This window comes from Lynx canadensis, chromosome A3, assembly GCF_007474595.2.
Source record: "Lynx canadensis isolate LIC74 chromosome A3, mLynCan4.pri.v2, whole genome shotgun sequence".
In the NCBI taxonomy this organism is placed as follows: Eukaryota; Metazoa; Chordata; class Mammalia; order Carnivora; family Felidae; genus Lynx; species Lynx canadensis.
The window spans coordinates 29990865-30018769 of NC_044305.1; the positions used below are offsets into that span (position 1 = coordinate 29990865).

Here is a 27905-nt window from a genome sequence, read left to right on the forward strand (position 1 = left end):
CCCAATGATCCCTGTCTCCTGGTATTCACACCCATGCACACCTCTCCCCTTGAATGTGGGCTGGACCTCATGACTTGTAATAAATAGGATACAACAAATGTGATGGGTGTCACTTCTGTGATCATATTAGATAGGATTGTAATTGCCATCTTGCTAGAAGACTCTGTTAACTCTCTCCCTCGCTGGCTTTGATGAAGTGAGCTAGCATACTGGAAGTGACCAAATGGCAAGGAAATGAGGGCACCAGCCAACAACTAGCAAGAAACTGAAACCCTCAGTCCTACAGCCCACAAGGAACCGAACTCCGTCAACAACCAAGTGAACTTGGAAGTGAATCCTTCCCCAGTTAAGACTTCAGGTGAAACCACAGCCCTAGCCACCACTTTGAGTGCAGCCTTATGAGAAACTCTGAAGCAGAGGGCCCAGCTAGGCCACACCTGGACTCTTGACACACAGAAAAGATGAGATAATAAATTTGTGCTGTTTTAAGTTTGTGGTGATTTCTTACACAGCGATAGAAACTAATACAAGTTATTTTCAATTCTTTTCTATTACAAAGAATGTTGCTCTGACTATTGCTATACCCGTGTTACAGAATACAGAACACAAGAGCTTAAGTTTCCCCTGGGTATATGCTGAAATATGTCTAGGAATAGAATTGTGGGGTCTCAAAATGTAATACCAGTAGTCAGTAAATTTTCAGAGTTAGGGTCATATCATGGCCATAGTATCTTGGTCAGGGTTGGGAATCAAGCTTGGCCTCAGTCCATAGAACTATGGATCAAGTCTGTGAGCAGGGTTGGGAGTCACACAGAGGACAAGGTTTAGGGGCCAGTACATGGGCAGCGTTGAGGGTGAGGGTGCGGCTACATTTGGGGAGAATCTGAAGCCTGGGTTTGGAGTTGGGTTTGGACAGGGCTAGAAGATTCTGTGAGGGTGAGTTTGGGGGTCAGTCTAAGGCCAGTGTTAGAAGTCAGGCTGTTCTAGTGCACAAGACCTGACCCTGTGATATCGTCAACCTACCAGGCAGCGGCCACCAGGGCCCAGCTGACCAAAGGTGAAACCCACTCTGGGCCTACAAGGCTCTTTCACTCAAAATGGGGGGAGGGGGGACGGGCAGTGCGGCTTAAGAAGGGCAAGAAATCTAGACAGAGAAGGCAGTCGCAGGAAAGATAGTACAACTTCTTTAATGGCGGTAGTGCGGTCCTGTATCTCCAAAACATTCTCAAAGGTGCCCCCCCCCCCAGGAGGGGAGGGAAGGGTGTTTGGAACAGGCTGAAGCCTGCTCCCCACTCCTGGCTGAAGCCACTCCTCACCCCTTCCTCTCCAGCTGCTGTGCTCTCCAGCCTCGAGTTGGGCCCCAGGTGAGCGCGCCGGAGAGGGAAGCTTCTCCCTCAGCTGCCTTGGGCAGCTTCCCCCGAGGTCCAGGGCGCAGAGAACTAGCCCGGATGGAGACGCCGCTGTCCTCAGGGCTGGGCGGGGACCTGTTTCTAGCGGTGTGCACCGAGTTGGGGCACCGCCCCCTAAGGCCCAGAACAGGGAGCACCAAGGTGGGGCCCCTGGTGTCGGGCATGGCTTTGGGGAGCATGCCAGGTCTCTGCACGTGGCTTCTGGGTTCTGGAAAGCGGTCCATTCTCCTGACCCGGATGGAGTGGAAGGAGGTGGGTCAGTCCGGGGGGCCACGTTCTGAGGGCTCCTGCCTCACTGCCCCCCAACTCACCCCCACCCCCAAGGGAGGGGAGCGCTGGCGCCCCATGAGGCTCTTTGGAGCTGCTGGCTCCGCGCGCCGGTAGATCCGTCAGTCCGTCGGTGGGTGCGTGGGTGGGTGCGTCGGTCTCGGCGTCCGGGCTCTGGCGGGTACTGGGGAGTCCCCGCGCGGCCCCGGCCGCCGCTCACCGCTGCTTACGCTCTGCCTGCTGGAGCCGCCGGGAGAGATCGTCGATGCGCACGTTCTTGAGCTGCAGCAAATGCTCTAAGCGCCTCACCTTCATCTGCAGGACCTGGGCCGCGCCGCACAAAGGTCAAGCCAGAGGCCCGCTGCCTTCTGTCCCCACCACTGCAGGCCCTAAGCACCCACCGCCCCACCACCACCCGCGCCTTCCCAGTCACCCTCACCTGCACGGTCTCCTGAGAGGCCAACAGCTCCTGCTCCTTTTCAGCGATCTGGAGGACGAAGCTTGGGTCGCCCTGCAGTGCCTGACTATATCCCGGAGGTCGGGGCGCCAGCAGCCGGCCCCCCCTGGGGTGGGAAGCAGCTTAGCGGAGGCCCGAACCTCAGGCCCCATTCTCATCCTTCCAATGCCCCTCGGCCAGGCTTTCACTCCCTGTCCCCTACACCCCCACTTCCTGCTTTCCCAGGAACAACCTGCCACCACCCTTACCTGCCAGCCCTGTGTAGGGAGATCACCAGGCCCGGTGAGGTAGGAACTCCCAGCCTTCTTACCTGAGCTGCCCTCCTCCCTGGGGGTCCGGGGCACCTTCCCCTCGGGCCTTCTGGGACAAACCTGAGACCAGGCAAGTGGAGGAGTTAACCGTGCTGGAGTCCTATTTTCCTGACTTCTCCCTTGCTTCCCCCAACCCCGGCCCCCCTTCCCCCATAGGAAGAAAGGACAGGAGGAAAGCTTCTCCTGGGAGAGAAGAAAAGTAAAGGCCACTTTACCCACATCCATGTAGCCAGTGCCATCCTGGGGAGCCAGCTCCTGAAAGAACCCCCAGGGTTTACTGTGAGGTAGGATTCGCTCATCTCCAAGGAGCCCCATGTCTCTTCCGTGGTCTCCAAGACCAGGCTCCCTTTGCCAGACACCCTTCTCCCACACTTCTTGCCAAGGCGGGGCTTCCCGCTGCCTGGGAAGCTCCCACAAGTAGTGGGAGAAACTTGAGTGGGGTGGCACCTGTAAGGAGCCCGCGCCCTGCTTTCTGCGCCTCTGGCGCTCCTCCAGGCGCTGCCTCAGCGGAATGAGCACTAACTCCACCACGCCTGGCGCGCATTGCGCGATCTTGCGCATCACGTCCTCTGGTACCGAGAAGTTCAGCTTGTTCAGCACCTTCCTGGGAATAGACACAGGAATGGAGGACTGGGTCCTCGGGGAATGAAGTGAGGGGCGTGGGGGAGAAGGAAGGGGGTGCAGCCCTGAGGGAATGAGCCAGAATCTTGGTTGTCACGTTTCCTTTGTCTCCTCAAAAACAACAACAACAACAAAAAACCCTTGATTTTGTTACCAGTTCTGCCTGCGTTGTCCCTCCCTACCCTGACACCAACAGAGTCCCAGCTTCCTGGGATCCTGGGGGTGGGGAGGGGGGACGGGGTTAGAGATTTCGCTAGTGCACCCAAGTATTCTGCTACCTGTTTAGGTGACCCCAGTTGTTGAGCTTCTGTTGGAGAGAGTTGGCAGGGACATAATTGTGCATCTCCACCATCTTGGGGAAGTAAAACTTGATGACTTCTGCGACCAGGACTGAGGGAATGGAAGCAGATGTGGAAGGTGGGGGAGGAGGCAGTAGGTAAGGGAGAAGGAGTAGGGAGAAGATGTGCGTGTAATGAGAGAATCGGGGGTTACAGAATGGTGTGACCAAGCGGATGGGTGGAGGTGTGGAAAGGGAACGGATGATAGGGAGGGAGGGGTGGTGGAGGAGAGGGAAGGAGTTCAAGAAAGCAAGATTAGAAATGAGTGATTAGCCTCCAGCATACCCCAGAGAAGCAGCATCCCATCCCCATTAACTCAAGCATATGAAAACTGAGGTGTCTGGTCTTCAGAGAAGGAGTCTCCAAGAGAGCCTATCAGGAGCCTGGGGCCCCACCCTAGGCATTCACATGGACACACACACACACACACACACACACACACACTCCAACAGCAAAGTCCCAGGATCACAAACACATAGGCACACAAGACCCCCTACATGCATACAGGACAGAATGTATCAACAAACATATGCACATACACAAGCTCAGAATCCCACAAGACAGATATATAGAATATAGTAATGAACAAGTACATACAAAGAGATGCACAAAAACATACACAGACACACGTCTTAGTCATTAAAGTCCCAGGAGGGCATCACAGACTCACACTCAGACACCACAACCACACATGCCTAAAGAATAGAACAAGGGAACATACATATAGACCCACACACAGCCATATTCCCACAGATACAGATAAACACACACGCGCACACATTTGTATAATTGAAGTTCCAGGAGATAGTCAGACACCCCCCCCCAACATACACATACCCACACGCACAGAAACACAAAGAGACACATGCACACAGACCCCTTAAACACGTACATACAGAATATGTAGACAAACACGGACACATGGGACACACACAGGGGTGCACACACACTAAGGTGCACACCTCCATCACTGAAGTCCCTGGAGAGATTTCTCTTGGGCCGGGATAGGGGGATGTTGTCTACCCACAGGTACAGCTGGTGCAACGCCTCCTCGTCCACGCTGCCAGCCATTGGCACCCCCAGGAAGGCAAGACCGTTCCAGTCGTGCAGCGTCAGCGCCAAACCGCACGATCTCTCAGATGCCTCTTCTTTCGCCACCGAAGGCGCCCAGACCGGCCTCTGCCTCTCAAACCGGGAAACTCGCTTCCCAGCTGGGAGCAGCCATATTGTTTCCTGAAACCATGGCAACTATCCTTGACTCGGAGGGGAACAGGGGCTTCTGGGAATTGTAGTTTTCTCCCTCTACCTACTCTCAGGCCCCAGCTTTGAATAGGCGATTAGGTGGCCTTGTCCTCCCAGCATCTGCGCCCACTCCACCTGATCAGCCACTGGCCCACCCTGGGACCTGCCAAACCCAACTGGGCCCTCAGAATCCCTGCCCCAGCATCCTCAGGGCCGAGATTCCCCTTCTGGATCCTTCAGCTATCAGTCCCAAATGAAGGCAGCATCCCAATGTTCCTCAGCTTTATCTGGGTGTCCACTGTAATTAATCATCTGCTGCTTCCCACCTGGATTGTGTGATAGGCTGTGTGACAGTGCCTCCTTGCTGGGTCCCTCCTCAAAGCTCTGTGCTATTAAGGCCATCACCACTACTGCCCTTCCCAGCAGTGTCCTGGTAGGGCATTTAATATGTCACCCAGACTCCCAAGGACAATACTAGGGCTCAAGGCCAGTGCCTCGGGCAGGTTATTTAACTCCTTAACCTTATTTTCCCCCTTTGTGAAGTGGGAATGGTTCTATTTGTCCCAGTGGGGTAAGAGGGAGGAAAATGGGAAGGGTACTTACAGATCTGCATTTGTATGGGGACTGAGGATATGGGAATTGGCTACAGGTATAAACGCTGCAATAGCTCCTGTAAACACTCCCATAATCCCTCATCTCCCTCCAAAGAGCTGTTCTTCCATGGGTTAAAAATGGACTTCAGTAGCCAGTTCCATTTCAAAGGAGCACTATTTTTAGAAGGGTTAGGGATGTGGGTTCTGCCATAGTGAAAGGACACAAAGTAGCAGTAAAGGGGCTCCTAGGGTCAGCCAGGGAAGAAAGTTTGCTTCCACCCAAGACTAGCAATGTGGCTTTGGGCACATTACTGGACCTCTGTGTGTCTGTTTTCTCGTGGTTTCACCTACCTCATAGGGGTTTTGTGAGCATCTAAAGTGCTTAGCACAGCGCCTGGCACACAGCAAGGGCCCTATTAACATCACTTGGTGCCATCATTATTGAGATGATCTCAGTTCCAGCAGAAGAGAAGACAAATGGAAATGATTTGCCTTGTTGGTATTTGAGATGAGGGACTGGGTTGAACAGGGGCACCTGGGGAGAAACCTACCGCTCCCATCTTACTCCAGAGCAGGCCAGGGGGTAGGCTGGGCTTCCTTGGGACTTTCCAGTTTCCTCTTCCATAGCTCAGATGGGGGTAAAGGGAATCCCAACTACTTTTTGCCGTCACTTAGTTTCATTGCCTTTAAGGCTTACAGGGAAACCCTGAGTTCCAGGAGTGTGGAAGGCCAAGCATGGAATCGTCACTCTACCTTCTTGTTTTAAAATCATACACATTGGTCTTGCCTTTCTGGAAGGGACCACACCCAGGGCAGGCAAGGGACAAAAGATGGCCTAGATATCCCCCCACCCCCAACATTCCAGGGTGGAGAGAGGAAGAACTGAAAGGAAGTAGTGGGGAGGGAACCACAGTGGTGATGTGCCAGCCCTGGTGAAGGTGGGAAAACCGGTTTGGGGCCCAGAGCTGCCTGGCCTCCCCAAGCCCAGGCCCTCCCCTAGTTGGAACCAAGGGGGCCTGAGGGCCTCAATGAGGGAGGGGCTGGGCCCTGACAGCAGAAAAGGGGTTAGAGATCAGCAGAGGCACCAATCTTCACCTTTGGACTGGGGTGCCCCCTGGAGGGCACCACAAAGCGAGTTGCCCATTCTTCCTCAGCCTCTTGGGGGTGCAATGTACCCCAGGAATTTTATCTTCCTCCTGTACTTTCCCCAGGATAACCAGCCACCAGGCTCGGAAATGCTAATCACTGAAAGGCCTAAATTAGGGCTCCCTCTTTAAGCATCAAAAGTAAACCAAGGGAGGCCCTGTATGTACCTCCGAACTCCAACCTGGACCACAGGAGTTGCCCCAACACTCCTTTTGCTCTGCCTTCTGGCCCCACTCCTACAAGGACCAACTTTAATGGGCTTGATAGGCCTAGTTCCCAGTTTAATTTGGTCCAACAGGGATTGCTGGCTCCCTCCCTTCCCTCCTAGCCAACTGATCCTGAGCTTCTTCTTTCTAACCCCAAAGCAGGATAAGGCCCCACTTCCTCAAACCCAAGGAGATACACTAAAGACCCCTTCCTCCCCAAGCTTGGATAATACTTAGATATGGAGGTGGTCCCTCACCCCAGTCAGGGTGTAGGCTGTGGCCGCCCTCTCAACGCTTGGTTCCATGTCCCACCAGAGCAAGGACCAAAGGGAGCCAGGAAAGGACGTGTTCCCAAGACAGACGCAAGCCCAGACCATGAAGGATGCACCCTTGGCTGTTAAAACGTTCACCCCCACAAAAGGGGGGTGGACAGATTTATTGAATTCAGACTGGGAAAGGAGCGGCTGGATGGCTGGACTCTGGGCCCAGCCCCAGGCACCCTGCCCAGGATAGGGCCCTGCCAGAGAGGGAGGAGAGGCATGGGGCCTGCAGCTACCCACAAGGGAAGTGCCCATTATCACTCCCCTGGAGGGCCTCTTGGGAACCTCCAATTTGGAAAGAAAACCAAGGGCCACAGTAACCTGGACTGGGCCAGAGAAAGGGACTGGGAAGATGGGGAAGCAGGCAGAGGCAGGCTCGGGAGCCTGCGGTGAGTTAGACTGTGCTTCTCAAGGCGGCCCAGGGGCAGGGTGGGGGGCTGCCAGCCTTGTGGCGGCCTAGGCTGGACTTTCCTCTGGAGCCCTTCCCAGAATGGCTTTGGGGTCCCCCCCACCAAACACCTGGTGTGGACGGCAGAGGGGAGAGGCACTCTCCGGCCGGGAGCGTCCAGGGCCCAACCCTGGCTGCTACTGTGGCCTAGTCCACTGATGGCACGGTGTGGTAGCACCGGACAGCTCCCCACCCTCCCCACCTGGTCCCCCAAGCCCAGGGGCAAATGGGGAGGAAAGAGGACTCTGAGAAAGAGGCAATAAGCAGGCAGTGAGGCTGACCCCAGCCCTGGGCCCTACCGAGGTGGCTGGGCCTGTCACAGGGCCAGAGGAACATCACTAAAGGATCTGGAGCTCCCCATTCTGGCTCCATCCACAGCGGCTGCCCAGAGAGTCCTCTGCCCTGGGCTGGTGCTGCCACATCTGGGTCGGGCATGGCTAGGCCCAGTGGCTCAGCTCTGATGTCCAAGACCCCGAACTCCTGCCTGCCGGGCATGGTTCTTCCTGGTCACGTGGACCAGATCGTGTTCCAAATGAAGGATGTGGCTCTGCACACGGTCATCAATGGGGAAGGAAGTCAGGTACCTCTTGACCATAGCGAAGTAAGCCATGGCCTCCCCAAAGCTGGGCACAGGCACCTCATCACCATCTTCCTCCTCATCTTCATCATCTTCATCCTCCTCATCATCCTCATCTTCCTCCTCTTCCTCACTGTCAGACTCAGAGTCCTCTTCACCCTCCAGGAAATGGAGAGTAGGGCACTGGGCCTCCTCCTGGGCACTGTAGCCCCCGAAGCTGCCACCAGCTTCTACTACCCCCTGGGCCCAGTCCTCAGCCTCCAAGCCCTCAGAGGAGCTCTCTTCCTCCTCTTCCTCCTCCTCTTCATCACTGTCATCAACATCACCCTCCTCTTCCACCTCCTCTTCCTCCCCCAACTCCTCTCCTTCCCCCCCTTCCTCCTCCTCACCCTCTTCTTCCTCCTCCTCCTCCTCCCCTTCACCCTCCTCTTCCTCTTCCTCCTCTTCTTCTTCCTCCTCTTCCTCCTCCTCCTCTTCCTCCCCCTCACTCTTGAGGGCAGTGGTGATGGTGGCATTTGGGCCACCCCCGAAGCCAGCCTCACGAAAGCAGGCAGCTATGTCCGAAGGCTCCACTGCCTGCCAGGCGGCAGCCACGAAGTGCAAGGCCTCCATCAAACCTAGCTGCAGGCCTGAACGATCCTGGCCCTCTAGTGCGGCCATGGCCTTGAGTAGCATAGCCTGGCGGTAGTGGCCCTTCACCTGTTGGACCACTCCCCGCTCCAGCGGCTGCACGGTGCCCGGCGGGAAGAAGGCCAGCTGTACATGCCGCAGGCCGGAGGTATCCAGGGACTGGGCAGCCAGGCGGCCGGCCAGTAGCAGGACTCGGCGAGACTCTGCAGCCATGCGAGTGTCCAGGGCCTTCAGGTACTTGGCCAGGGCCTGCGTGGTGACACCACCCTTAGAGTTGGCGGTGTAGTCGCAAGGCAGGCCGGCTTGGCCTGCACGGGGCTTGGCCGACTTGCCGGCCACAAGCGGGGGCAGCTTCTCGCTACCGTCTGCGTTGGCGCACAGCAGGACGCTCAGGCGCTGGGTGGCCCTGCGCGCCCGTCCATCGCTGCCGCACAGCCCCGCAGCCTGGTCGGGCAGGAAGTCGTACCACAGACTGGTCTCAATGGCGCTGAACACGTCCTGGGAGGCGTAGCCCTCGGCCACCGACGGCGGCTGCTCCTCCCGAGCGCGCCAGCCCGTCGAACCCCCGCCGCTGCCCTCCGAGGGCACCGCAGGTGGGCTGGCGGGAGCCGCTGGGGGCCGGGGGGCAGCACTGCGCGACCGGGCGCGGGCCACACCGCTGCAGGACACCACACCGTGGCGCCGGCGGAAGCGGTCCAGCCAACCGTTGGAGGCGGTGAAGTCGTCCATGCCCAGCTCCTCGGCTATACGCAGCGCCTTCTCCTTGAGGATGATGCCCTTGACGGGTAGGCCAGCGGCGCGGATCTGCTGGAACCAGGCGATGAGCAGCCCCTCGAGCTTGTCGTAGGGGGACAGCTTGTTGGTCTTGCGGCAGGTGGAGGCCACACCGTACTTGCGCTCCGACGCCAGGATGGCGCGCTTGTTCTTCAGGATGGTGCTCAGCGTGGACGGCGGGATGTTGAAGCGCCGCGCGATCTCGCCCTTGCGCAAGTCCGGGTTCTCCTCCACCTCCTGGATGATCCGCGACTTCTCCCGGAACGTCAGCTGCCGCCGCTTGGGGCCCATCCCGGCGCGCCCCCCGCCCCGGGGCCCGGCGCCACCGCCGCCGCCCCGGGGCGGGGGGCCCGGGCCCGCGGCGGGGGGCACCTGGCGGCCTCTCCCGCGCGCCCCGCCCGAGACAAAGCGGCTCGCGGGGCGGCGGGCGGGGCGGTGACCCGGCCGGGCCGGGGGCACCTTCGGGGGCGCCGGCGGGCGCGGCGCCGGGCGGCGGGCGGCAGGCGGCGGGCGCGGGCGAGGGCGGGCGGCGCGGGCGCGGAAGGCAGGAAGTGCCGCGGCGCGGGGAGCAGGGAGCGCGGCGAGCGGGGCGGAGCGGGCGGAGCGGGATCTCGCGGGAAGCGCGGGGACGCCCGGCGCCGCCTCCCCGCCCTCCGCGCCCACCCCCCTCCCCGCCGCCCCGGACCGACCGCGGGGGGGCGCTGCGGCCTGCTGGACCCGCCAGCGCTCGGGCGTCCGGAGACCCGCGGGCGAACGCGCGGGCAGGGGCGTAGCGCCCGGCCTCTGCGCCCAGTGGGCACCGACCTGCTGTTTATAAAGAATAACAACTGTGTTTTGTGGTTTTTGTTTTGTGACAGCAAAATCTGCGGAATCTGAAAAATACAGGAAACTAAAAATCATCTTTCACCCCAACACCTGGAGAAATGCGCAGGTAACATTTTGGTACGTTTCCTTCCAGTCTTTTCTCTAGGTTCATGCAGTTTTCTTTTTAAAAATTTATTGCATAAAACTGGCATCAGATGTATACACTGTATAACTGGCATCTCCTGCTGTTTCACCTGGCATCAAGTGATGAGAATTTTTCCACTTGATGAATTATTGCCAACATGCTTTTTAATAGTTGTATATTGTTCCAATTATGGGTGAACACTAATCTGTGTAGCCTATTGTTACCCATTTAGATTATTTTTACAAGCAGCATTACAATTTTAAATCTATTTGCTAGTAATCCCCAAATCCATAGATGAACACTGATAACATCTCCGTGTGTCACCTTCTGGACTTTTCCATGCATACAGGCATAAATGTGTTTTCAGCTACAGAAATAATGTCGTTTATATATATAAAAGCATACATACACATGAATCCCTGAAACCTCCTCCTGCACCAAACAAATAAAAATGACATATTCTTAAAACAATGAATGCTTTGCAGTAGTTTAAAAAAAAAAAAATCTCTTAGAGTAGCTTGAGGTGTGTAGTCAAAGAGGAAGGCTGTGACCCAGGGGGATGGGCTAAGGACCTGGGATGATCTGGATGAGGCTACAAACAAGTGGATGTGTACAAAGAAGAGGACCAAGGACAGTGCCCTGGGCTCTCCAAGGTTAAGGGTTCAAAAAGGACTAACAAGAAATTCATGAAAAACAGCTGAAAAGGTTGGAGAAACACCAGGCCTGTATGGTGTTCTGGAGGCCAAGGGAAGAAAGTGTAACTCACTGCTGTGTTACCGTGTATATTTCTTTGAATGCCATTTGAATGTGACTTTTCTAGTCATACTTTTTGTCCATGTTTCTCTTGTATTTGTCTTTTTGTGGACTTACAGGAGCTCTTCATATGCTCTGAACACAAAATCTTTGTTAAGTATATTGCAAATATTTTCTTCCAGTCTGCTACTTATCCTCTAACTTAGTCTAGGGAATCTTAAATATGAGAAGTTTGTAACCTTTAAGTAAGCAGCTGTGTCAATTTTTTCCTTTATTGTTTCTGGGTTTTGTGTCTTACCGTAGGCCTTTTCCACTCCTGAGACATAAAAAATATTCTTCTAATCACAAGGTCTAGAAGAACATGGGAGATTTTTCCCTACAGGGGCCAGATCAGTGCTTGGCCCATAATGGGTATATGGTTCCTGTGCAAAGGTGAGTGTAAGGCTACGTGTCCGAGACTCCTTGCCACACATTTTCAGGAAACCGTGTCTACATTTTGGTTGTTTCATCAATGTACACATATGTCCCTCCTGCCTCTTCACCCATCTTGGCTCATAATCAATGTGTGTTTGGGTGAATGGACAATGGGTGGGCTTTTTTTTTTTTCTACTTCGCTGAATTTTCCCATAAGCAAGTACAACAGGACCTTTAAAAGGAGAATGGAAAGATTGCTGAGGGGCATGAAGAATAATGATTAGGTAGGTAGAATGGGTATTAGGCCTAGTGGGTAGCTTTGGACAGCCTAGGCCAAGACAAGAGAAGGTGGACTGTGGACTTCTCTAAGGTGGGGAATTGGAAAGATGGGGCTTACAGAGGGAGGTGGGGGGATCCCAGGGCTCCAGATGGATCGACATAGGAATTGCTCAGCTGAGAGGGAGTGGAAATGGGCCCTATGCCCTGCTACAGGCAGCAGGTAGACCAGATATCTGGAAATGGCTGTGCTGTCAACACAAGTGTGTGACTTCTTTTTTGTCCTGGAAGTGGCCATACTGGTATTTTTTTGTGGAAACCAAGGATGGGCCTGGAAGGTGAAGACAATGTGGGCCTATTGATACAGGTGGATACAGTTACTAGGACAGAGATTGTCTAGATATTTGAGGACATCCCTAGAGTTTCTAGAGCCAAGAGTCCCAAGATAAATACATTTCTCCCCTAATCTTCCATAATTCTACTCACACTTTTTTTTTTTTTAATTTTGAGAGAGAGTGAGGAAGAGCATGTGAGAGCAGGGGAGGGGCAGAGAGGGAGGGAGAGAGAGAATCCCAAGCAGGCTACACACTGTCAGCACAGAGCCCAACGTGGGGCTTGAACTCATGAAATGAGAGATCATGACCTGAGCCAAAATCAAGAGTCGGACACTTAACTAACTGAACCACCCAGGTGGCCCCATCCTTTCATTTTTTGAAGTTTATTTATTTATTTTGAGAGAGAGAGAGAGAGAGAGAGAGAGAGAGCGAGCAGGGGAGGAGCAGAGAAACAGGGAGAGAGAGAATCCCAAGCAGGCTCTGCACTGACAGCACACTTTGCTGTCAGTGCAGAGCCTGACTCAGGGCTCGAACTCACAAACCGTGAGATCATGGCCTGAGCTGAAATCAAGAGTCAGACACTTAACTGACTGAGCCACCCAGGTGCTCCCCCCATCCTTTCATTTTAACAGCTTTATTGAGATATATTTCACATATCATACAATTCACTCATTTAGCATATACAATTCATAGATACATGCAACTATCACCACAGTCAGTTTTAGAACATTTTCATCACCTTAGAAAGAAACCCCTGCTTGGATACCTCATATGAATGGAATCAATAACACATGTCTTTTATGACTGGCTTCTTTCACTTAGAGTCATATTTTCAAGATTCATCCATGATGAACTGTTAGTGCTTTATTCTTTTCTTACAGCTGAATAATATTCTATTGTATGGATATAAGACATTTTTATCCATTTATCATTTGATGGACATTTGGATTATTTCTGTTTTGGCAGTTACGAATAATGCTGCTGTAAGCATTTGTTGGCAAGCTTTTGTGTGAACATGTTTTCATTTTTCTCGGGTATATAGCTGGGAGTGGAGTTGCTGGGTCATATGGTAACTCTTATGTTTTTTTTTTTATGTTTTTTTTTAACGTTTATTTATTTTTGAGACAGAGAGAGACAGAGCATGAACAGGGGAGGGTCAGAGAGAGAGGGAGACACAGAATCTGAAACGGGCTCCAGGCTCTGAGCTGTCAGCACAGAGCCCGACGTGGGGCTCGAACTCACGGACCGTGAGATCATGACCTGAGCCGAAGTCGGACGTTTAACCGACTGAGCCACCCAGGCGCCCCAGGTAACTCTTATGTTTAATTGTCTGGGGAACTACCGGATTGAGTACCAGATTCAGGTCTTTGAATTAACTTGAAAATTGTACCTGTTCTTTGGAAAATATTTTAAAATACAGAAGATGTTGAGGGTACAAACATTTAATTCCACTATTCAGAGAATATTCTTGTGGGATACTTTTCTGTGCATATTGTTTTTAGTGGGACCATAGTTGGCATAATATTTTGTAGCTCATATTGTGAACATCTTTTCACATCAATAATTATTTTCATCAGTGAGTTTCAACTTTCTTTTACGCTAGGAACCCTCTCTTGAAAAGACCATCTTCTGAGAGCCCATTATGTAATCACTCAAATATCAACAATTACTTATTGGGCCCCTGCTGGATGCCAAGCATCCCTACCTGCCCCCATGCCCATTCTCTTTAAAAGCTGCAGGTATTACGCGGTATAGAGGAGTCACCTCATTAGCTGCTCCCCTGTAAGACCACCCAGCTTGCTCTCTGCATTTCATTGTTACTAACGATGACTCAATGAACAAACATCTGTGTGTACTTTTATCATCTCTTTAAGAGAAATCCATAGAGGTGGGATATGGGGTCAGAGGCCAGCCTTGGCCGTGGGCCCATACGAGGTGCCTGGAGATGAGAGAAGAGGCAAATGACTTGGTCCCTGTTCTTCAGCTCAGTCAGCTTGAGGAAGTGACATTCGGGAAAGGGAAAAGGAGATTTCAATAAATAAAGCTCATATCTTGCAATAGTTCCTTTTTAGGAATTCATTCTGTGTATGCCTGCCGCATCAATGTAAAAATGAATAACCTGAATGTTCAGCATTAGGGAATTGAGTAAATATATGCCTTTATGGTACTCATATGGATCCACCTCCAAGTAAAAGAAAGCAAGGGGTAAAACAATGTTTCACATGCTGTTTGTTATATCTGTAAAAATATGGACATATGCTTGTACATATATAGACCTACACTGCCCACTATGGTAGCCACTAATAGCATGTGATTATTGAGCACTGGAAATGTGGTGAGTACAAGCTGAGATGGGCTGTGAGTGTAAGATGCACATTGGACTTTGAGACTTGGTACCAAAAAAAAGTATCTAAAATATCTAATTAGCAGCACCTAATCTCACAGCTCGTGCATGGGTTCAAGCCCCGCATTGGGGTTACCTGCTGGAAGCCAGCTTGGGGTTTTCTCTCTCTCTCTCTCTCAATCCTCCTCCGCTCATGTGCTCTCTCTCTCTCTCTCTCTCTCTCTCTCTCTCTCAAAATAAATAAATAAACTTTCAAATAAAATATCTAATTAACAATTATTACATTGATAATATGTTTAAATGATAACATTTTGAATATATTAGATTAAATAAAATACTAAAATTTCAAGTGTTTCTTTTATATTTTTTAATGTGGCTACTAGAAGATTTTAAATTATGTATATGGCTCATATTTGTGCCTGCCATTATGTTTCTATTGCCTAGGACTGTCATAGACTATCTCCAGAATATGCAACAAGTTTATGATAGTGACTGCATCTGTTCTGAATGTTTGTGTGGGATGGAAGATTGACTTTTCACTGCTGTTTTGTACCATTTGAATTTTCTCCTTTGTTCAAATTTTTGGTACCATGAACCAATTTTTTTTAAGTTTATTTATTTGTTTTTGAGAGAGAGAGAGAGAGAGAGAGAGCTCACGAGGAGGGGAGGGGCAAAGGGAGAGAGAATCCGAAGCAGGCTTTGTGCTGTTAGCATGTAGCCCTACACGAGGCTTGAACCCACAAATGGTGAGATCATGCCTGAGCCAAAATCAAGAGCCCGACACTCAACTGACTGAGCCACCCAGGCACCCCAGTAACATGTTCCAATTTTAAAAAACCATTTAACATGTCACAAGCCATGACGGAAAAGGCACTAGAAAAATGAATCCCATAAAGATACCATGTGGATGGAGTACTATGTGGCAATGAGAAAGAATGAAATATGGCCCTTTGTAGCAACGTGGATGGAACTGGAGAGTGTGATGCTAAGTGAAATAAGCCACACAGAGAAAGACAGATACCGTATGTTTTCACTCTTATGTGGATCCTGAGAAACTTAACAGAAACCCATGGGGGAGGGGAAGGAAAAAAAAAGAGGTTAGAATGGGAGAGAGCCAAAGCATAAGAGACTCTTAAAAAACAGAACGGGGCGCCTGGGTGGCTCAGTCGGTTGGACATCCGACTTCGGCTCAGGTCATGATCTCGCGGTCTGTGAGTTTGAGCCCCGCGTCGGGCTCTGTGCTGACAGCTCAGAGCCTGGAGCCTGTTTCAGATTCTGTGTCTCCCTCTCTCTCTGACCCTCCCCCGTTCATGCTCTGTCTCTCTCTGTCTCAAAAATGAATAAATGTTAAAAAATTTTTTTAAAAAACTGAGAACAAACTGAGGGTTGATGGGGGGTGGGAGGGGAGGGTGGGTGATGGGTATTGAGGAGGGCACCTTTTGGGATGAGCACTGGGTGTTGTATGGAAACCAATTTGACAATAAATTTCATATATTGAAAAAAAATAAAATATATAAATAAATTTAAAAAATAAATTTAAAAAAATGCCGTGTGGGAACAGGCTTGGAGAAGCAGAAGGATTTTGCAAATGTGATAAATTTTCCTTCTTTTCTGCCAAGGTACTGGGGTCACACCAGACCCCCTTGAGTGAGCCCACAGCTTGATGTGTACAGTTTAGAGGCACGGTGTTCCTTTCATGGGAAGTGGAGCTTTCTGAAGCCCAGAACTGTCATTGTAACCAGGACCTGGCTGGATGTGGGGAGTTGTTTCTCATACAAAATGATTGCAAATATCTATTTTAGCTTATTTTTATTGACTATCTTTTTTTTTTTAATTGGGCACGTAATCTGTGATCTAACTGGCAAAAGGAGATGTGGGAAGATACACAGAGCTGATGGGAGGAATGCTCTGGAATGACCCCTTTGTGGTCTTGGGCTCTCTTCACTGGCCCAGAGGTGACCTCTGACTGTGAGATTTCAAAGGATTCAAGAGTGTCACACTCCCCCACCTTTTGTTGACCACACACAGACACACCTTCCCCACACCCTGTAGAAGCCTGTAAGCACATTCGTGTGTGTGTGTGTGTGTGTGTGTGTGTGTTGGGGGGGGATAACACCAGCTGGGTTGATTTTGAAAACGCAACCCTTCAGTTTTATTTCTGGTCTTTGAAGTGGGAGGCCTCACAGACTGTCTCCTCCCCCAGTCCCCCATCCTGGGGACAGCCACAGCCTGGACTGTAAGTAGTGGCTAGAAATTGGGAGCTGGACCCTTGATCCAGGGCGGATGAACCTGAAACCTCAGCCCTGTCCAGCACTAAGTATAGCGCCTGACATCACAGAAGCTGGGCAAAATGTTGGGAAAAGGAAAAGTCATGAACCCTACCCTCCTCCTCACCACTCTCAGGTAGGACTGGGGGTCTTTGCATCCCCTTCTTCCGCAAGTCCCCTAGCCACCCAACCTCCTACCGCCAGGCCCTCCCTTCTGCCACTCCCACCCACTGCACCTTGGCAGGAGGGATGGGACTACGCAAGAGGCGCAAAGCCTCAGCTCCTGCTTTCCCAGCTGTGCTCCACCCCGCCAGAGGCCAACTCCTTGCTGGGGAGATGGGATGGAAAAGCAGCTTACCACCCATTCACTTTTGGGTGCAGCCTTCCGGTCTCATTCCAGGAAAGCAGGATTGATGCAAAGCGATTAGTTCGAAGGTGCTCAGTTTAAACTAGTGATAAATTCAGTTTCCCTCCTCATCAAAGACACAAATTAAACAATGTGATGCCATTGACATCACCTTAGCCAAACCGTCGGTGGGTGTGAGAAACTTCCACTAATTGGGTTCTGAGGTCGTAGACACCTTCTTTGGCCCCAACCGCCAAAACCTATGGCTAGGTCAGGCATTAGAGCCTCCTCTGGGGTTGCTGGAGAAAATTAGACCCCTCGGGGTCACATGTATCGTAGCCCCCCACCTCCGGTGTACCTCGTGTGCGAGGGGCGGGGGAAGGGGGGAGGCTCCGTTCGATGATTCTGCTTTAGGGACGCTCCGCGCTGTTAGTCGCGAGCGCAGGGAGGCTGCAGGAGCGCCTGGGGTGAATTTCTGCTCCACCACTTGCCCGGTGTGACCTTGAACGAGTTAATGAACTTCTCCACGCTTCAACGTCCGGGTCGATAGAGTGGCAAACCCAGACCGCACCTCGTAGCCTTGTCTGGCAAACTCCTGGAGTGGAGCCTTCTCACGGTGCCTACTGGTGAGTGTAGGTGATGTTAAATCTCGGGGTGGGGGGGGTCCCTCTGAGGCCACCCTAGCGGGTGTTGGTTCCTCTGAGGCCCTCTCGGCCGGGGGTGTGTAACTCCAGACCACATCCCGAGAAGCAGAATTTGGGAAGCCAAGATCCTCGAGTCCTGGCTGGAGGGGCGAGGGGTGGCGCGTGGGGGCTCAGGAGAAACCCCAGTCCCTCAGCCCCAACCAAAGCCTGGAACTCAGCGGGGCGGGGCTGGCCAGCCTCCGCGCCTTTCACCCCGCGGGCCCCGCCCTCAGCCCCGCCCTCCTCTAACCAGAGCCCCCATTGGTGGCGTCCGGCGGCGCGGCTGCTGTTATTTTTCGAATATATAAGGAGGTGGAGGTGGCAGCTGCTGCTTAGAGGTTTCCCGGACTGGTGGCTGGTCCCTGCGTCCCTCCACCCCTCCCCACCCTCCCCGCTTCCCTCTCCTTCCTCGCTCCGGCCCCGTGGCTCTTCCTCCCTCCCTCCCCCCCCTCCACCCCGCGCCCGCTCCCCACCTCGCCCCGGCCAGCTGTGCCCGGCGTCGCCCTGCGCCCGGCCCTCCGGCCACCCTTCCGCGGGCCACGCCGCGATGGAGCTGCCCCAGCCGGAGCCCGCGCCGGGCGTGGCTCTCAGTCCGGCCGGCGTGCGCGGTGGCGCCGAGCGTCCCAGCCACCTCCGGGGCCTCCGGCTGGGAGCTCATGGCCTCGTGGGGTCCCCGGAGCGCGCGGCCGCTTCCTCGCCGGTCACCACCCTCACCCAGACCATGCACAACCTCGCCGGGCTGGGCAGGTAGGGCGCCCCACCGACGCGGGGTGTGGGGTGAGAGGCCCGCACTAGGGTGTTGGTCCCCGGCATGGGAGTCGAATCGAGAGGCTGAGTGGGGAGGTGTCCTGGGTAAGAGCCTGCTTCAGGGACCCGGGACTAGGGCAATGAGGCCAGGTCTGTGCTGCTCACACCCTCCAGGTGACTTGCTCTTGGCAGCACAAGCCTCTGGAGACCACTGTCCCACTTCCCGGCTCCCCCCCCCTCCCCCGCTGCCCCCCTAATCTCTGCCCTAATCACCACTATTTTGCCCCAGGCAGGGGATTCTGAGCTTGGAGTGGGAACTTGAGGGTGGCAGAACAGACTGGTTCTCCTATGTCCATGCCCCTGCTCCCTCCACCCCTAGTCCTTTCCCAGGGTTAAGGGGTTAAACACTGGTCCTGCTTCCTGAACAGGCCTGCAGTGTCCAGGCTGGGTTGCCCTCAGCAGCAATAGAGACTAAAGTATTGGTCCTAGTTCCAGAAAGGCTTGTGGATGGGTAGGGGTCTGAAGAGTTCCGATGAAGGTCCCCCAGGGCTCCTTTCCTGCCCTGCCATCCCCCAGAGTGGCCTCCAGCCCAGCTTCTTGCTCTTGCTCTGGGCTCACCTCTTTCTTAATCAACAAAGAAAAGACACTTAGGGCTTCTGCAGAAGGCCCAGAGAAGAGGGTAAGCCCTCAGTGCCATCGCCTCTCCGGGGCAGTGGTGTGGCCAGTGGGAACATGGGCCAGCTAGCTCTTGAGCCCCATGTTTACATTTCTCCTTCCCTGGGTCCCTGTTGCCTTCCCAGTGAGACCCCAAAGAGTCAGGTAGGCGGCCTGCTCACACGCCTATCCCTGTCCCGGAGACGAGCATCTGAATCTTCCCTGTCGTCTGAGTCCTCTGAATCTTCTGATGCAGGTGAGTCTCAAGGGCCCCGGGGGACTTGGGGGGCTGCCTGAGTCTCCCCACTTCCCTGCCAACCACACTAACATTTTCCCCACAACCGGGAGCCTCCCCCTGCCCACTTCTGGTGGGGCTTACCACACCCAGCCCAGACTGGCTGAGCGGGCTGTAGGGCGGGGCCCACTTGGGGAGAGGAGATCTTACCTATTTAAAACCAGGCGCCAAAGTCCCTGAACCACAGCCCCACCTGGGAGGCATTAGGGCTGAAACTTGGTCATTTTATAACATTCGCTTGCCTTCAGCTATAACCTTTTCTTTCAAAAGCTGTTATCTCTTCTAGAACAAATTACTTTAAACCAGTTTAAGAAAAATGCTTAGCAAAATGTTGGTTTAAAAACCCATACAGAGGAGGGGCACCTAGTGGCTCAGCTGGTTAAGCTTCAGACTCTTGATTTCAGCTCACGTCATGATCTCAAAGTTCTCCATGCTGACAGCACACAGCCTGCTTGGGATTCTGTCTCTCTCCCTCTCTCTGCCCTGTTTCATTTTTTTTTTTTTTAATGTGTCAAAATCTAAAATAGAAACAGGTTTTTTCTTTCTTGAATAGGGTTGGGACATGGTGGGGGAAAGTGCAGAAGATGGGCACTACTTTCAAACCAAGGTGCTCTGTCCCCTTAGGTCTTTGCATGGATTCTCCCAGCCCCATGGACCCCCAGATGGCAGAGCAGACGTAAGTACAGAAAAGGGATCTCCACTGGGGCACCTGAGTGGCTCAGTGGGTTGAGCATCCGACTCTTGATTTTGGCTCAGGTCATGATCCCAGGGTCGTGGGATTGAGCCCTTTGTCAGGCTCCATGCTGAGCTTGGAGCCTGCTTAAGATATTCTCTCTCTCTCTCTCTCTCTCTCTCTCTCTCTCTCACTCTCTCTCAAAAAAAAAAAAAAAAAAAAAGTGAAAGGATCCTCACTATCAAGGAGTTGGTACCTGCCTTTGGGAATCCCAGTTTCAGCATAAACCCACTGGGGAAGCCTGGAGAATGCCCAGACCCCTCCTATCCCCATATACCTGGTACTAATTGACCTTCCCAAGTCCTGAGACTTTGCTTCCTGTCTCAGAAAAGGGTCTGCTCCTATAGGAGCAGCCAACTGTGGTCTCAGGACCAGGTAGTGGGGATAGTGGCTTCTGGAGCAGTGGATACTTCAGCCAGCCCTTGGCTTGTGGGAATACAGGCCTGGTGTGTGTCCTGTTTTTCTTTTGCCTATACAGATGTTTATTTGTTTTTTTTTTCTGTGAAATATAACAATTTTAAAATATGGTCCAATTGATTCAAAACTTTGAATTTGCTATAGACCAAACAAAACAGTTGGGGCAGGTTGGTCCAGCCCTTGGCCATCCTATCAGCAACCTCTGGACCAGGCACTTTATGAGAGAGAGCATGGAGAGAGAGTTCTGCTGAGGACAGATCCCTTCCCCTTGGTTGTGGGGCATGAGTAGTATCTTCCAGACCACAGCTGTTCCCATCCAGCTGTTAGAGCCCCAGCAGGGAGAGCAGCTGCCAGGCCTTAGTGGGAACAGCTGGGCATCCCCAGACTGGGCTGAGGGACTATGGCTTTGGGGTCAGAGCAGTGCCTATCTTTCCTCCCACTGCCTTTGATCATACTGGGCTGGGCTACAGGGTTTGTTCACAAACAGGAAGCAGGGAGAGAAATGGGTGGGGGTGGGGGGACTGCAGGTCGGTTTTTGGTGGCAACACAGAGCTGTCCCTGCTTTACTCCCGAGGCCCAGGTGCAGATTGTAAATGAAGCCAATGCAACGTGGTCATTCCTGATGCCAGGTTGTCTGGGCACAACCACTCCCCACCCCTAGGAGTCATCCCCCTGATGCTAGCCCTCAGTGGGCCCCCCCACCTCTGCACCTGCTGCGTCGGTTACAGTTTCTCAGAAAGAAGCATGTGTGTGTGTGTGCCTGCGTTCGCATAGACGCACAAAAGCCTTGCGTGGCAGGTGGTCTCTGGTAACATAGCTAGGGGGTGGGGCCTATCTACAGAAGCTTGTGCCCCAGCCTCAAAAGGAACATCTGTTGGAATTCTTTGCCTGCTGGCCTCTTCTAAGGCAGGAGAAGGGGGTGGGACAGAGGCTGGGTCCTGGAAAATTCCATAGGAGGGAGGAGAGGATGTGACCCTGAACATTTGTCACCAGGGGGTCTGGCATGGCACACTGTGGCTGATCCAGGGGCACACTAAACTAGGCCCCTGTCCTTGGGGGAGCCAGGAGCGCCCCACACAAGGGGAGGGAAGGCATCCAGGCCCTGGAGATACCCACATTGTTGGCCACAGTCTGTCATCATGGGATGGATGGATGCCTTTCCTGGCCACCATATGGCCCCGCTGAGGTGATTTGCATACAGGTGGAAGGCCTGTGGGCAGGCTGGCGAGACCGTTGCCTTGGTAGCGCCTCAGCAACCCTGTGACCTGCCCCAGCTGTCTCTATTGCTGCCATTCTCTGGGCCCTCTTCCATTCAGGGCAGCCTTCAAAATCCCAGGCTGCTTCTCCTCTCCCCCCTCCCCAGTACCTGGACCCCCTCCCTGCATTCTTCCCTCCACTGTCTACTGGCCTGAGTCCTGGCCTCTAGGCCTTGTGGACTGGGGGCCTGATGCTGGGGGTGGGCAATGTGCTATAGGAGGAGGTGGGCTGCACAGGACATTTCTCTCTCTTAGGTTTGAACAGGCCATCCAAGCAGCCAGCCGGGTCATCCGAAAGTAAGTGCTACAGCCTTCCTCAGGCCGGCTCTGGTAGTCTTGGTAGTCTACCTACCACAGGCTCTGTCCATGCTCCCCTCCCCTCCACCCCCCCCCCCCCCCCGCCACGTTGGGTGGAGTAGGCATGGGGAGGGTGCTGTCCCATTCCCTCCCACAGGGATGCATAGGGCTCTGCGGTGGAGGGGCATCCTGCCTGCTCTCCTGCACAGCCCTCTACTCTCCAGCCCTGACATATCCCCGTTTCCTTCTGCAGCGAGCAGTTTGCCATTCGACGCTTCCAGTCCTTACCGGTGAGTGCCCTCTGAGGCCTGACGCTGGAGGCCCAGGCATTGCCCAGGCTTGAGGAGGGACAGGAGGGATCCAGGGTCGCCTCCCAGAGGGTGGACTTGAAGTGGTCTGGCGTCCCTGGTCTGGCTGTGGGAGATGGGATTTTGGAGGTGGATGGGCAAGGTGGGGGACTCGAAGGAGGGATGGGAGAAGGTAGGGCCAGGGCTGATGCCAGAGGAATGCAGCCTTCAGTACCTGCTGCCCTACCTGGCTCTCTAGGTGAGGCTTCTGGGCCACAGCCCTGTGCTACGGAACATCACCAACTCCCAAGCACCCGGCAGCTGGAGGAAGAGCGAGGCGTGTGGCCGAGCTGCCCGCAGCTCTGGGGAGGACAAAGAGAATGTGCGCGTCCAGAAGGCTGGAGTGGGAGCACTTCAGGGAGAGAAGGGGGTGTGCTGGGGTGGTTCTCTGGCGTTTGATGACACCCCCCCCCCATCTTGCCCACAGAATGGATTTGTTTTCAAGATGCCATGGAAACCCCCACATCCCAGCCATGCCCATGCTTTGGAAGAGTGGGCTGACCGAAGAGAAGCCTTTGCCCAGAGACCAAGCTCAGCCCCCGATCTGATGGTATGTCAGGAGAGCCAGACCATGCAGGGTGGGCTTGCATGTAGGGTTGGCACCCCTGAAGGCAGCCTGGGGGAAGGTGGAGGGTGATCCTGAACCCTGAGGCAGTGGGAACTTTTTCTCAGAAGGATGGGGTTGGGGGCTGCCCGGGGTCCCCACCCTGAGCAGCTTGTGTCTGTCCCCTGCACAGTGTCTCACCCCTGAGCGGAAGATGGAAATAGAGGAGTGGAGTCCCCCAGCCCGATCCCGCTTCCCCCTGACTGCCACCCAGGGGTCCTCTGAGGAAGATGATGGATTTGTGGACATCCTGGAGAGTGACTTAAAGGTAACCAGTCTTTCCCCAGGATTTCCCCAAAGAGGAAAGCACTGACCTCCTGCAGGGAGACTACGCCATCATTCCAATGACAGAAGAGGAATTGGAGCTAATGGAGTCACAGCCTGACCTCTGGCCTACCAGAGACTAGCAGGCGACTGGCACTGGTGATGCAGTGAGGGAGGGCCCTGCAGGACAGAGGGAAGCCTGGCACTCCACCATGGCCACGCTTCTCACGATTCTGTGCAAACAAGTGGGGCCCTGCAATTTCCTGGTTCTAAGGGACCACCCTGTGTGGACATGGCCGAGGAGGGCCATGCTGAAGGACTTAGGGCCTACGAGGTTTGGCCTTTGCCTGCATGTTAACCATATCCTTGCTGATTTGGCCTCAGGATGACAATGTGGTCCCCCCAGGCATGGAGAGCCTCATTAGCGCCCCACTGGTCAAGACCTCAGAAAAGGAGGAAGAGCAGGTGGGTTTCTTGGGGGGGCCGCTCAGAACTTGGAGGGGTGGAGCCCTACCCTCCAGGTGGGGTTAGTAGGGGGCAGGGGCTGGGCACTCTGACCCCCTACCTGCCACCCCTCCCAGGACCTCATCATATACAGCAAGTGCCAGCGGCTCTTCCGTTCTCCGTCCATGCCCTGCAGCGTGATCCGACCCATCCTCAAGAGGCTGGAGCGGCCCCACGACAGGGACCCGCCCATACAAAACAAGCGGAGGAAGAGCGTCACCCCTCCAGAGGAGCAACGGGAGGCCGAGGAACCTGTGGGTACCCCCTAGGGTGGGGCTGGGCAGCCACTGTCTGAGTCCACCCCGCAAGCCCTTCTTGGCTGGGTTTGTGGCAGAGGGAGGGGGCAGGGAAAGAGGTACCAGCTGAATGGGGGCACTGAGGGGCAGCCTGCCCACCCCTGATCCTGGCCACCATCCACCCCACAGAAAGCCCGTGTCCTCCGCTCAAAGTCCTTGTGTCATGATGAGATTGAGACTATCCTGGACAGTGACCACCGAGAACTGATTGGGGATTACTCCAAGGTACCAGCACTGGGGTCCCTCCGCAGACTTGACCCCTTACTGTATGGCCCCCCCAAGCTCAGCAGGTGTTTTGGCACCTTCCTCTCCCCTCCCAGCACACTTCCCCCCACTCCCTGCTTTGTCATTTGCAGCTTATCCTTTATTCTTACCTAGACTCCTCTCTCTGGCTCTCTTTGGTCTCCTGACTCTACCTCAAATCTGTCTGGGGTTATCAGTTGTGTTCCAACCTTGGAAAACATTTCCAAACTAACATCTAGCTTGGAGCCTCCTCTGGCCTCATCCGGGCGCTTTGCAGAGTGTGGGGGCAGCAGGCAGAGAGTTTATCTCTTCTGCTCCCTTCTTCACTTTCCCCTTGGAAAGGGGTTGCTCCCTGGATGTCAGAACCCAAGAGGCACCTCTTGGTTGCTATCGGAACCAGAGCTAAATTTGAAGGTCAGAGCAGGTGTGGCCTTCTGTGCTTAGAAAAGAAACTCCATACTTACCTGACTCCTGGTCTTGCCAGTTTCACCTTTTTTTCTCCTCTCTCTCTCTTTCTCCCATCTCCCTTTCTCAAACTCTCTCTCCTCTTCCCTTCAGGCCTTCCTTCTGCAGACTGTGGATGGGAAGCACCAAGATCTCAAGTACATCTCACCAGAAACGGTATGTGGGGATGAGCCATTCTCCAGGCACACTTGGGACGTTTGCCTGTTAACCTTTTCTGGCTGGAAAAGGCCAGGGCAGCGGTAGGGTTGGGGTCAGTTCCCACCTGTCAGCCTGACCTGCTGGGACCCACCTCTGTGACCCACAGATGGCAGCCCTGTTGGCAGGCAAGTTCAGCAACATTGTGGAGAGGTTTGTGATTGTGGACTGCAGGTACCCCTACGAGTATGAAGGCGGGCACATTAAGGTGAGGCGGGCTGATGAGGACAGGCCCTGAAGACCCACCAGGTCTGTCCTTCCTCTGCGGGGAGAGTGACTCAGTGGGGGGGTGGCTGCACCCTAACTTAGGGAAGGATTCTGCCCAGTAAGAGGTGGGGTCACCTGTCTGAAAGTTGGGAACCTCACAGGGAGGGACCTGCCACCCAGGCCCAGGGCTACTGCCTGACCTCCAGCTCCTCTGACAGACTGCTGTGAACTTGCCCCTGGAACGGGATGCTGAGACCTTCCTGCTACAGAGCCCCATCACACCCTGTAATCTGGACAAGAGAATCATCCTCATTTTCCACTGTGAATTCTCATCTGAACGTGGTCCCCGCATGTGAGTCAGCCAGCGGGTGTCTGCTCCTGACCTCTGCCCAGACTTTGGGATGCTGGAGCCATCTGATGCACAGGAGGCCTGAGCCCAGCCCCAGCCCCTCCTAGACCTGGGCCTCTGGTCTCCTGGCAGTGTGTAGCAGACCTCAGCCTCCCTTCCTGTGCGTGGCACCCTCCTCCTACTTCCCTCTCCCCATCCTTCCCATCTGGCCTCATGTCCACCCACCATTCACTGCCACCCTCCCCCTCCCCCCCGCCAAGATCTGGTTCTAAGTCTCCAAAAGTGTCCTTAACCTTCAAGGGCCCTGTCCCAAGCCTCGGTGATGTTGACCCTTCCAGGGTTTGACGGATCTTTCTTCTCCCCACCTCTCATCCTCACCAAGTCTTGTCCAGACCTCCTGAACAGATCTCTACAATTTTGTCTACTTCTCTCCTTCCTGTTTCCCCTTTCTTGGTCCAGGTCAGATATCTCTAACAAAGATTGTGAACTATCTTCTAGAAACAACTCCCTTGATTTACCTCCTTTCTTCCATCTCCCCAACCTTTTCTGGACCCAGTAGCCAGATGATCTAAGAGTGTTCTTGTGGCTGACATTCCTTTACTCAAGCCTTCTGTGGCTCCCCATGGCCCACAAAGGGGTGGGTGCAAAGAATAGGTCCCCTGAGGTATATCCCGCTGCACGCCCAGCTCTGACCCCTACACCCCTGCTGGTCTCAGGTGCCGTTTCATCAGGGAGCGTGACAGAGCCGCCAACGACTATCCCAGCCTCTACTATCCTGAGATGTATATCCTCAAGGGCGGCTATAAGGAGTTCTTCCCACAGCACCCGGTACATGGGGTGTGGGAGGGTTGGACTGTAGGGAATGGGTTCTGCCCAAGGAGAAAGGAGGTCTCCTCCCAGAGTTAACCATTCCCCGTATTGATTGACTCTCCCATCCTGCCCTAGACCTTCTGTGAGCCCCAGGACTACCGGCCCATGAACCATGAGGCCTTTAAGGACGAGCTGAAGACCTTCCGTCTCAAGACACGCAGCTGGGCTGGGGAGAGGAGCCGGCGGGAGCTCTGTAGCCGCCTGCAGGACCAGTGAAGGCCAGCACCAGTCCTGCCTACCTTCTCTTCCTCGTGGCCTGGGTGCCAGCCACCTAGGGCCCTGCAGGGCTGAGGGTCTGCTGGAGGCCCCAGGTGCCATCCAGGGGAAGGGCAGTGAGGGTGTCCTGCCTGTCTGCCCCCAGCCCTGGTACCCATGTCTCCATTCAATCATACTTCAGACCCTTGTCCCACCCCCACCCCAGCCCAGCCCCTGGAGGAGCCCAGCCTGTTGATTTGGTGAAATTGGATTATGTCGAGCTCTAAGGAAGTATTTTGTGTCCAGCAGGGACCTTTTTTGCTTTTTTTCCTTCCTTGTTTGAGTTAACCCTTTGTCTTCCCATGTCCAGAAAAGACCCCCCTTTTCTCTAGAGGCTTTGTTTGTATGTGGCCAGAGGAAAGCCACAGCCCCCCAGGATGGGCCAAGGCAGAATTCCTCCCTGTGAGGGGAGCTGACACTGCGGCCGGGCCCTCTCTAGCACTCCTGGGTGTGTCTGCGTGTTTTCTTTCTCTTTCTCTTTCCTGTCCCTCCACATGAACACCTCCAGCACAAACATAACCTCTTACTCTTTCCTGTTTCAGTGTTACCCGCACGCTTGATTCATTTGTCTGATTTGTTGCCCATCTCAGGATATTCACAGGCTGAGGATTAGGTTCCCCTCTCCAGCTGGGGTTAGAGACTCTGAACATTAATTAGCCGCTTGACCCTAGCTCCTCAGGGGCCCTTGGGCCAGGGCTAAGGCCTGCATCCTGAGCCCCTGGAAGCCCAGACCTCACTGCTGTGAACCCTGGGGCCTGACTGGTCAGAATTTGCTGCTGTCTTGTTGTGGATGGACAGATGGACGAATGGACGGATGATGGATGGATGGATGGATAGCCATGGATGCCCAATGCCTTGCACACACAAACTGCTGAGTTGAAGCATTCCAGTGAGCATGACAGCCTGCGGCAAGAATATATATGTGTCTGTGTGGACAAAGTCTTTACACTTTAAGGTTTGGAAATATTCAAGATGAAATGTCATAGAAGCAGCGAAGCCAAGGACAGAGCCACGTCCGGATTCTGAATCTCAGGATGTGTGGGGGGCTGTGCTTGAAGGCCCAGATGAGTCATCTGTTTGGGCCTTGGTTCAATAAAGCACTGAGCAAGCTGAGTAACCAGCATTGTGTCCTATGGGCCCTTGACAAGACCATGGCAGACACTGATGGGGGGGGGGGGTAGGATAGCCACAGGTCAGTGGA

The 27905-nt window shown here is 54.0% G+C and overlaps 3 protein-coding genes across 6 annotated transcripts; 1 reads left to right on the plus strand and 2 right to left on the minus strand.

The window, feature by feature from the left end:
• Positions 1 to 1161: 1161 nt before the first annotated feature.
• SPEF1 (sperm flagellar 1) lies at positions 1162 to 6897 on the minus strand. 2 transcript variants are annotated; one of them, XM_030309989.2, is made up of 7 exons: positions 4366 to 6897; positions 3344 to 3455; positions 2892 to 3048; positions 2660 to 2699; positions 2444 to 2504; positions 2116 to 2239; positions 1162 to 2000 (listed from the first exon to the last, which is right to left on the minus strand). In XM_030309989.2, the coding sequence occupies exons 1-7, from the start codon at positions 4472 to 4474 to the stop codon at positions 1893 to 1895; spliced, it is 711 nt and encodes a 236-aa protein (XP_030165849.1). In that variant the 5' UTR covers positions 4475 to 6897; the 3' UTR covers positions 1162 to 1892. The 2 variants fall into 2 exon arrangements, with proteins under 2 accessions (XP_030165849.1, XP_032448488.1); XM_032592597.1 differs by having other exon boundaries at positions 2660 to 3048.
• Positions 6898 to 6980: 83 nt separating this feature from the next.
• On the minus strand, positions 6981 to 9647 carry CENPB (centromere protein B). Its single transcript, XM_030309985.1, has one exon. The coding sequence runs from the start codon at positions 9628 to 9630 to the stop codon at positions 7810 to 7812; it is 1821 nt and encodes a 606-aa protein (XP_030165845.1). The 5' UTR covers positions 9631 to 9647; the 3' UTR covers positions 6981 to 7809.
• An 8075-nt stretch (positions 9648 to 17722) lies between these two features.
• CDC25B (cell division cycle 25B) lies at positions 17723 to 27824 on the plus strand. Of its 3 annotated transcripts, XM_030309995.1 has the most exons (16): positions 18254 to 18453; positions 19254 to 19363; positions 20027 to 20078; positions 22064 to 22105; positions 22359 to 22395; positions 22652 to 22774; positions 22880 to 23002; positions 23190 to 23324; positions 23705 to 23785; positions 23902 to 24078; positions 24250 to 24345; positions 24922 to 24984; positions 25133 to 25231; positions 25449 to 25582; positions 26296 to 26407; positions 26525 to 26665. In XM_030309995.1, the coding sequence occupies exons 1-16, from the start codon at positions 18254 to 18256 to the stop codon at positions 26663 to 26665; spliced, it is 1725 nt and encodes a 574-aa protein (XP_030165855.1). The 3 variants fall into 3 exon arrangements, with proteins under 3 accessions (XP_030165854.1, XP_030165855.1, XP_030165856.1); XM_030309994.1 differs by having other exon boundaries at positions 17723 to 18453; positions 22652 to 23002; positions 26525 to 27824; XM_030309996.1 differs by lacking the exon at positions 22652 to 22774.
• Positions 27825 to 27905: the final 81 nt, after the last annotated feature.

Coding starts and splice junctions, on each gene's coding strand:
- CDC25B (XM_030309994.1), top strand. CDS start 18,254: ATGGAGCTGCCCCAGCCGGAGCCCGCGCCGGGCGTGGCTCTCAGTCCG. Junction 18,454..19,253: donor AACCTCGCCGGGCTGGGCAG/GTAGGGCGCCCC, acceptor TTGCCTTCCCAG/TGAGACCCCAAAGAGTCAGG. Junction 19,364..20,026: donor CTCTGAATCTTCTGATGCAG/GTGAGTCTCAAG, acceptor CTGTCCCCTTAG/GTCTTTGCATGGATTCTCCC.
- SPEF1 (XM_032592597.1), bottom strand. CDS start 4,474: ATGGCTGGCAGCGTGGACGAGGAGGCGTTGCACCAGCTGTACCTGTGG. Junction 3,456..4,365: donor CAGGGACTTCAGTGATGGAG/GTGTGCACCTTA, acceptor CCATTCCCTCAG/TCCTGGTCGCAGAAGTCATC. Junction 3,049..3,343: donor AACTGGGGTCACCTAAACAG/GTAGCAGAATAC, acceptor GTCTATTCCCAG/GAAGGTGCTGAACAAGCTGA.
- CENPB (XM_030309985.1), bottom strand. CDS start 9,630: ATGGGCCCCAAGCGGCGGCAGCTGACGTTCCGGGAGAAGTCGCGGATC.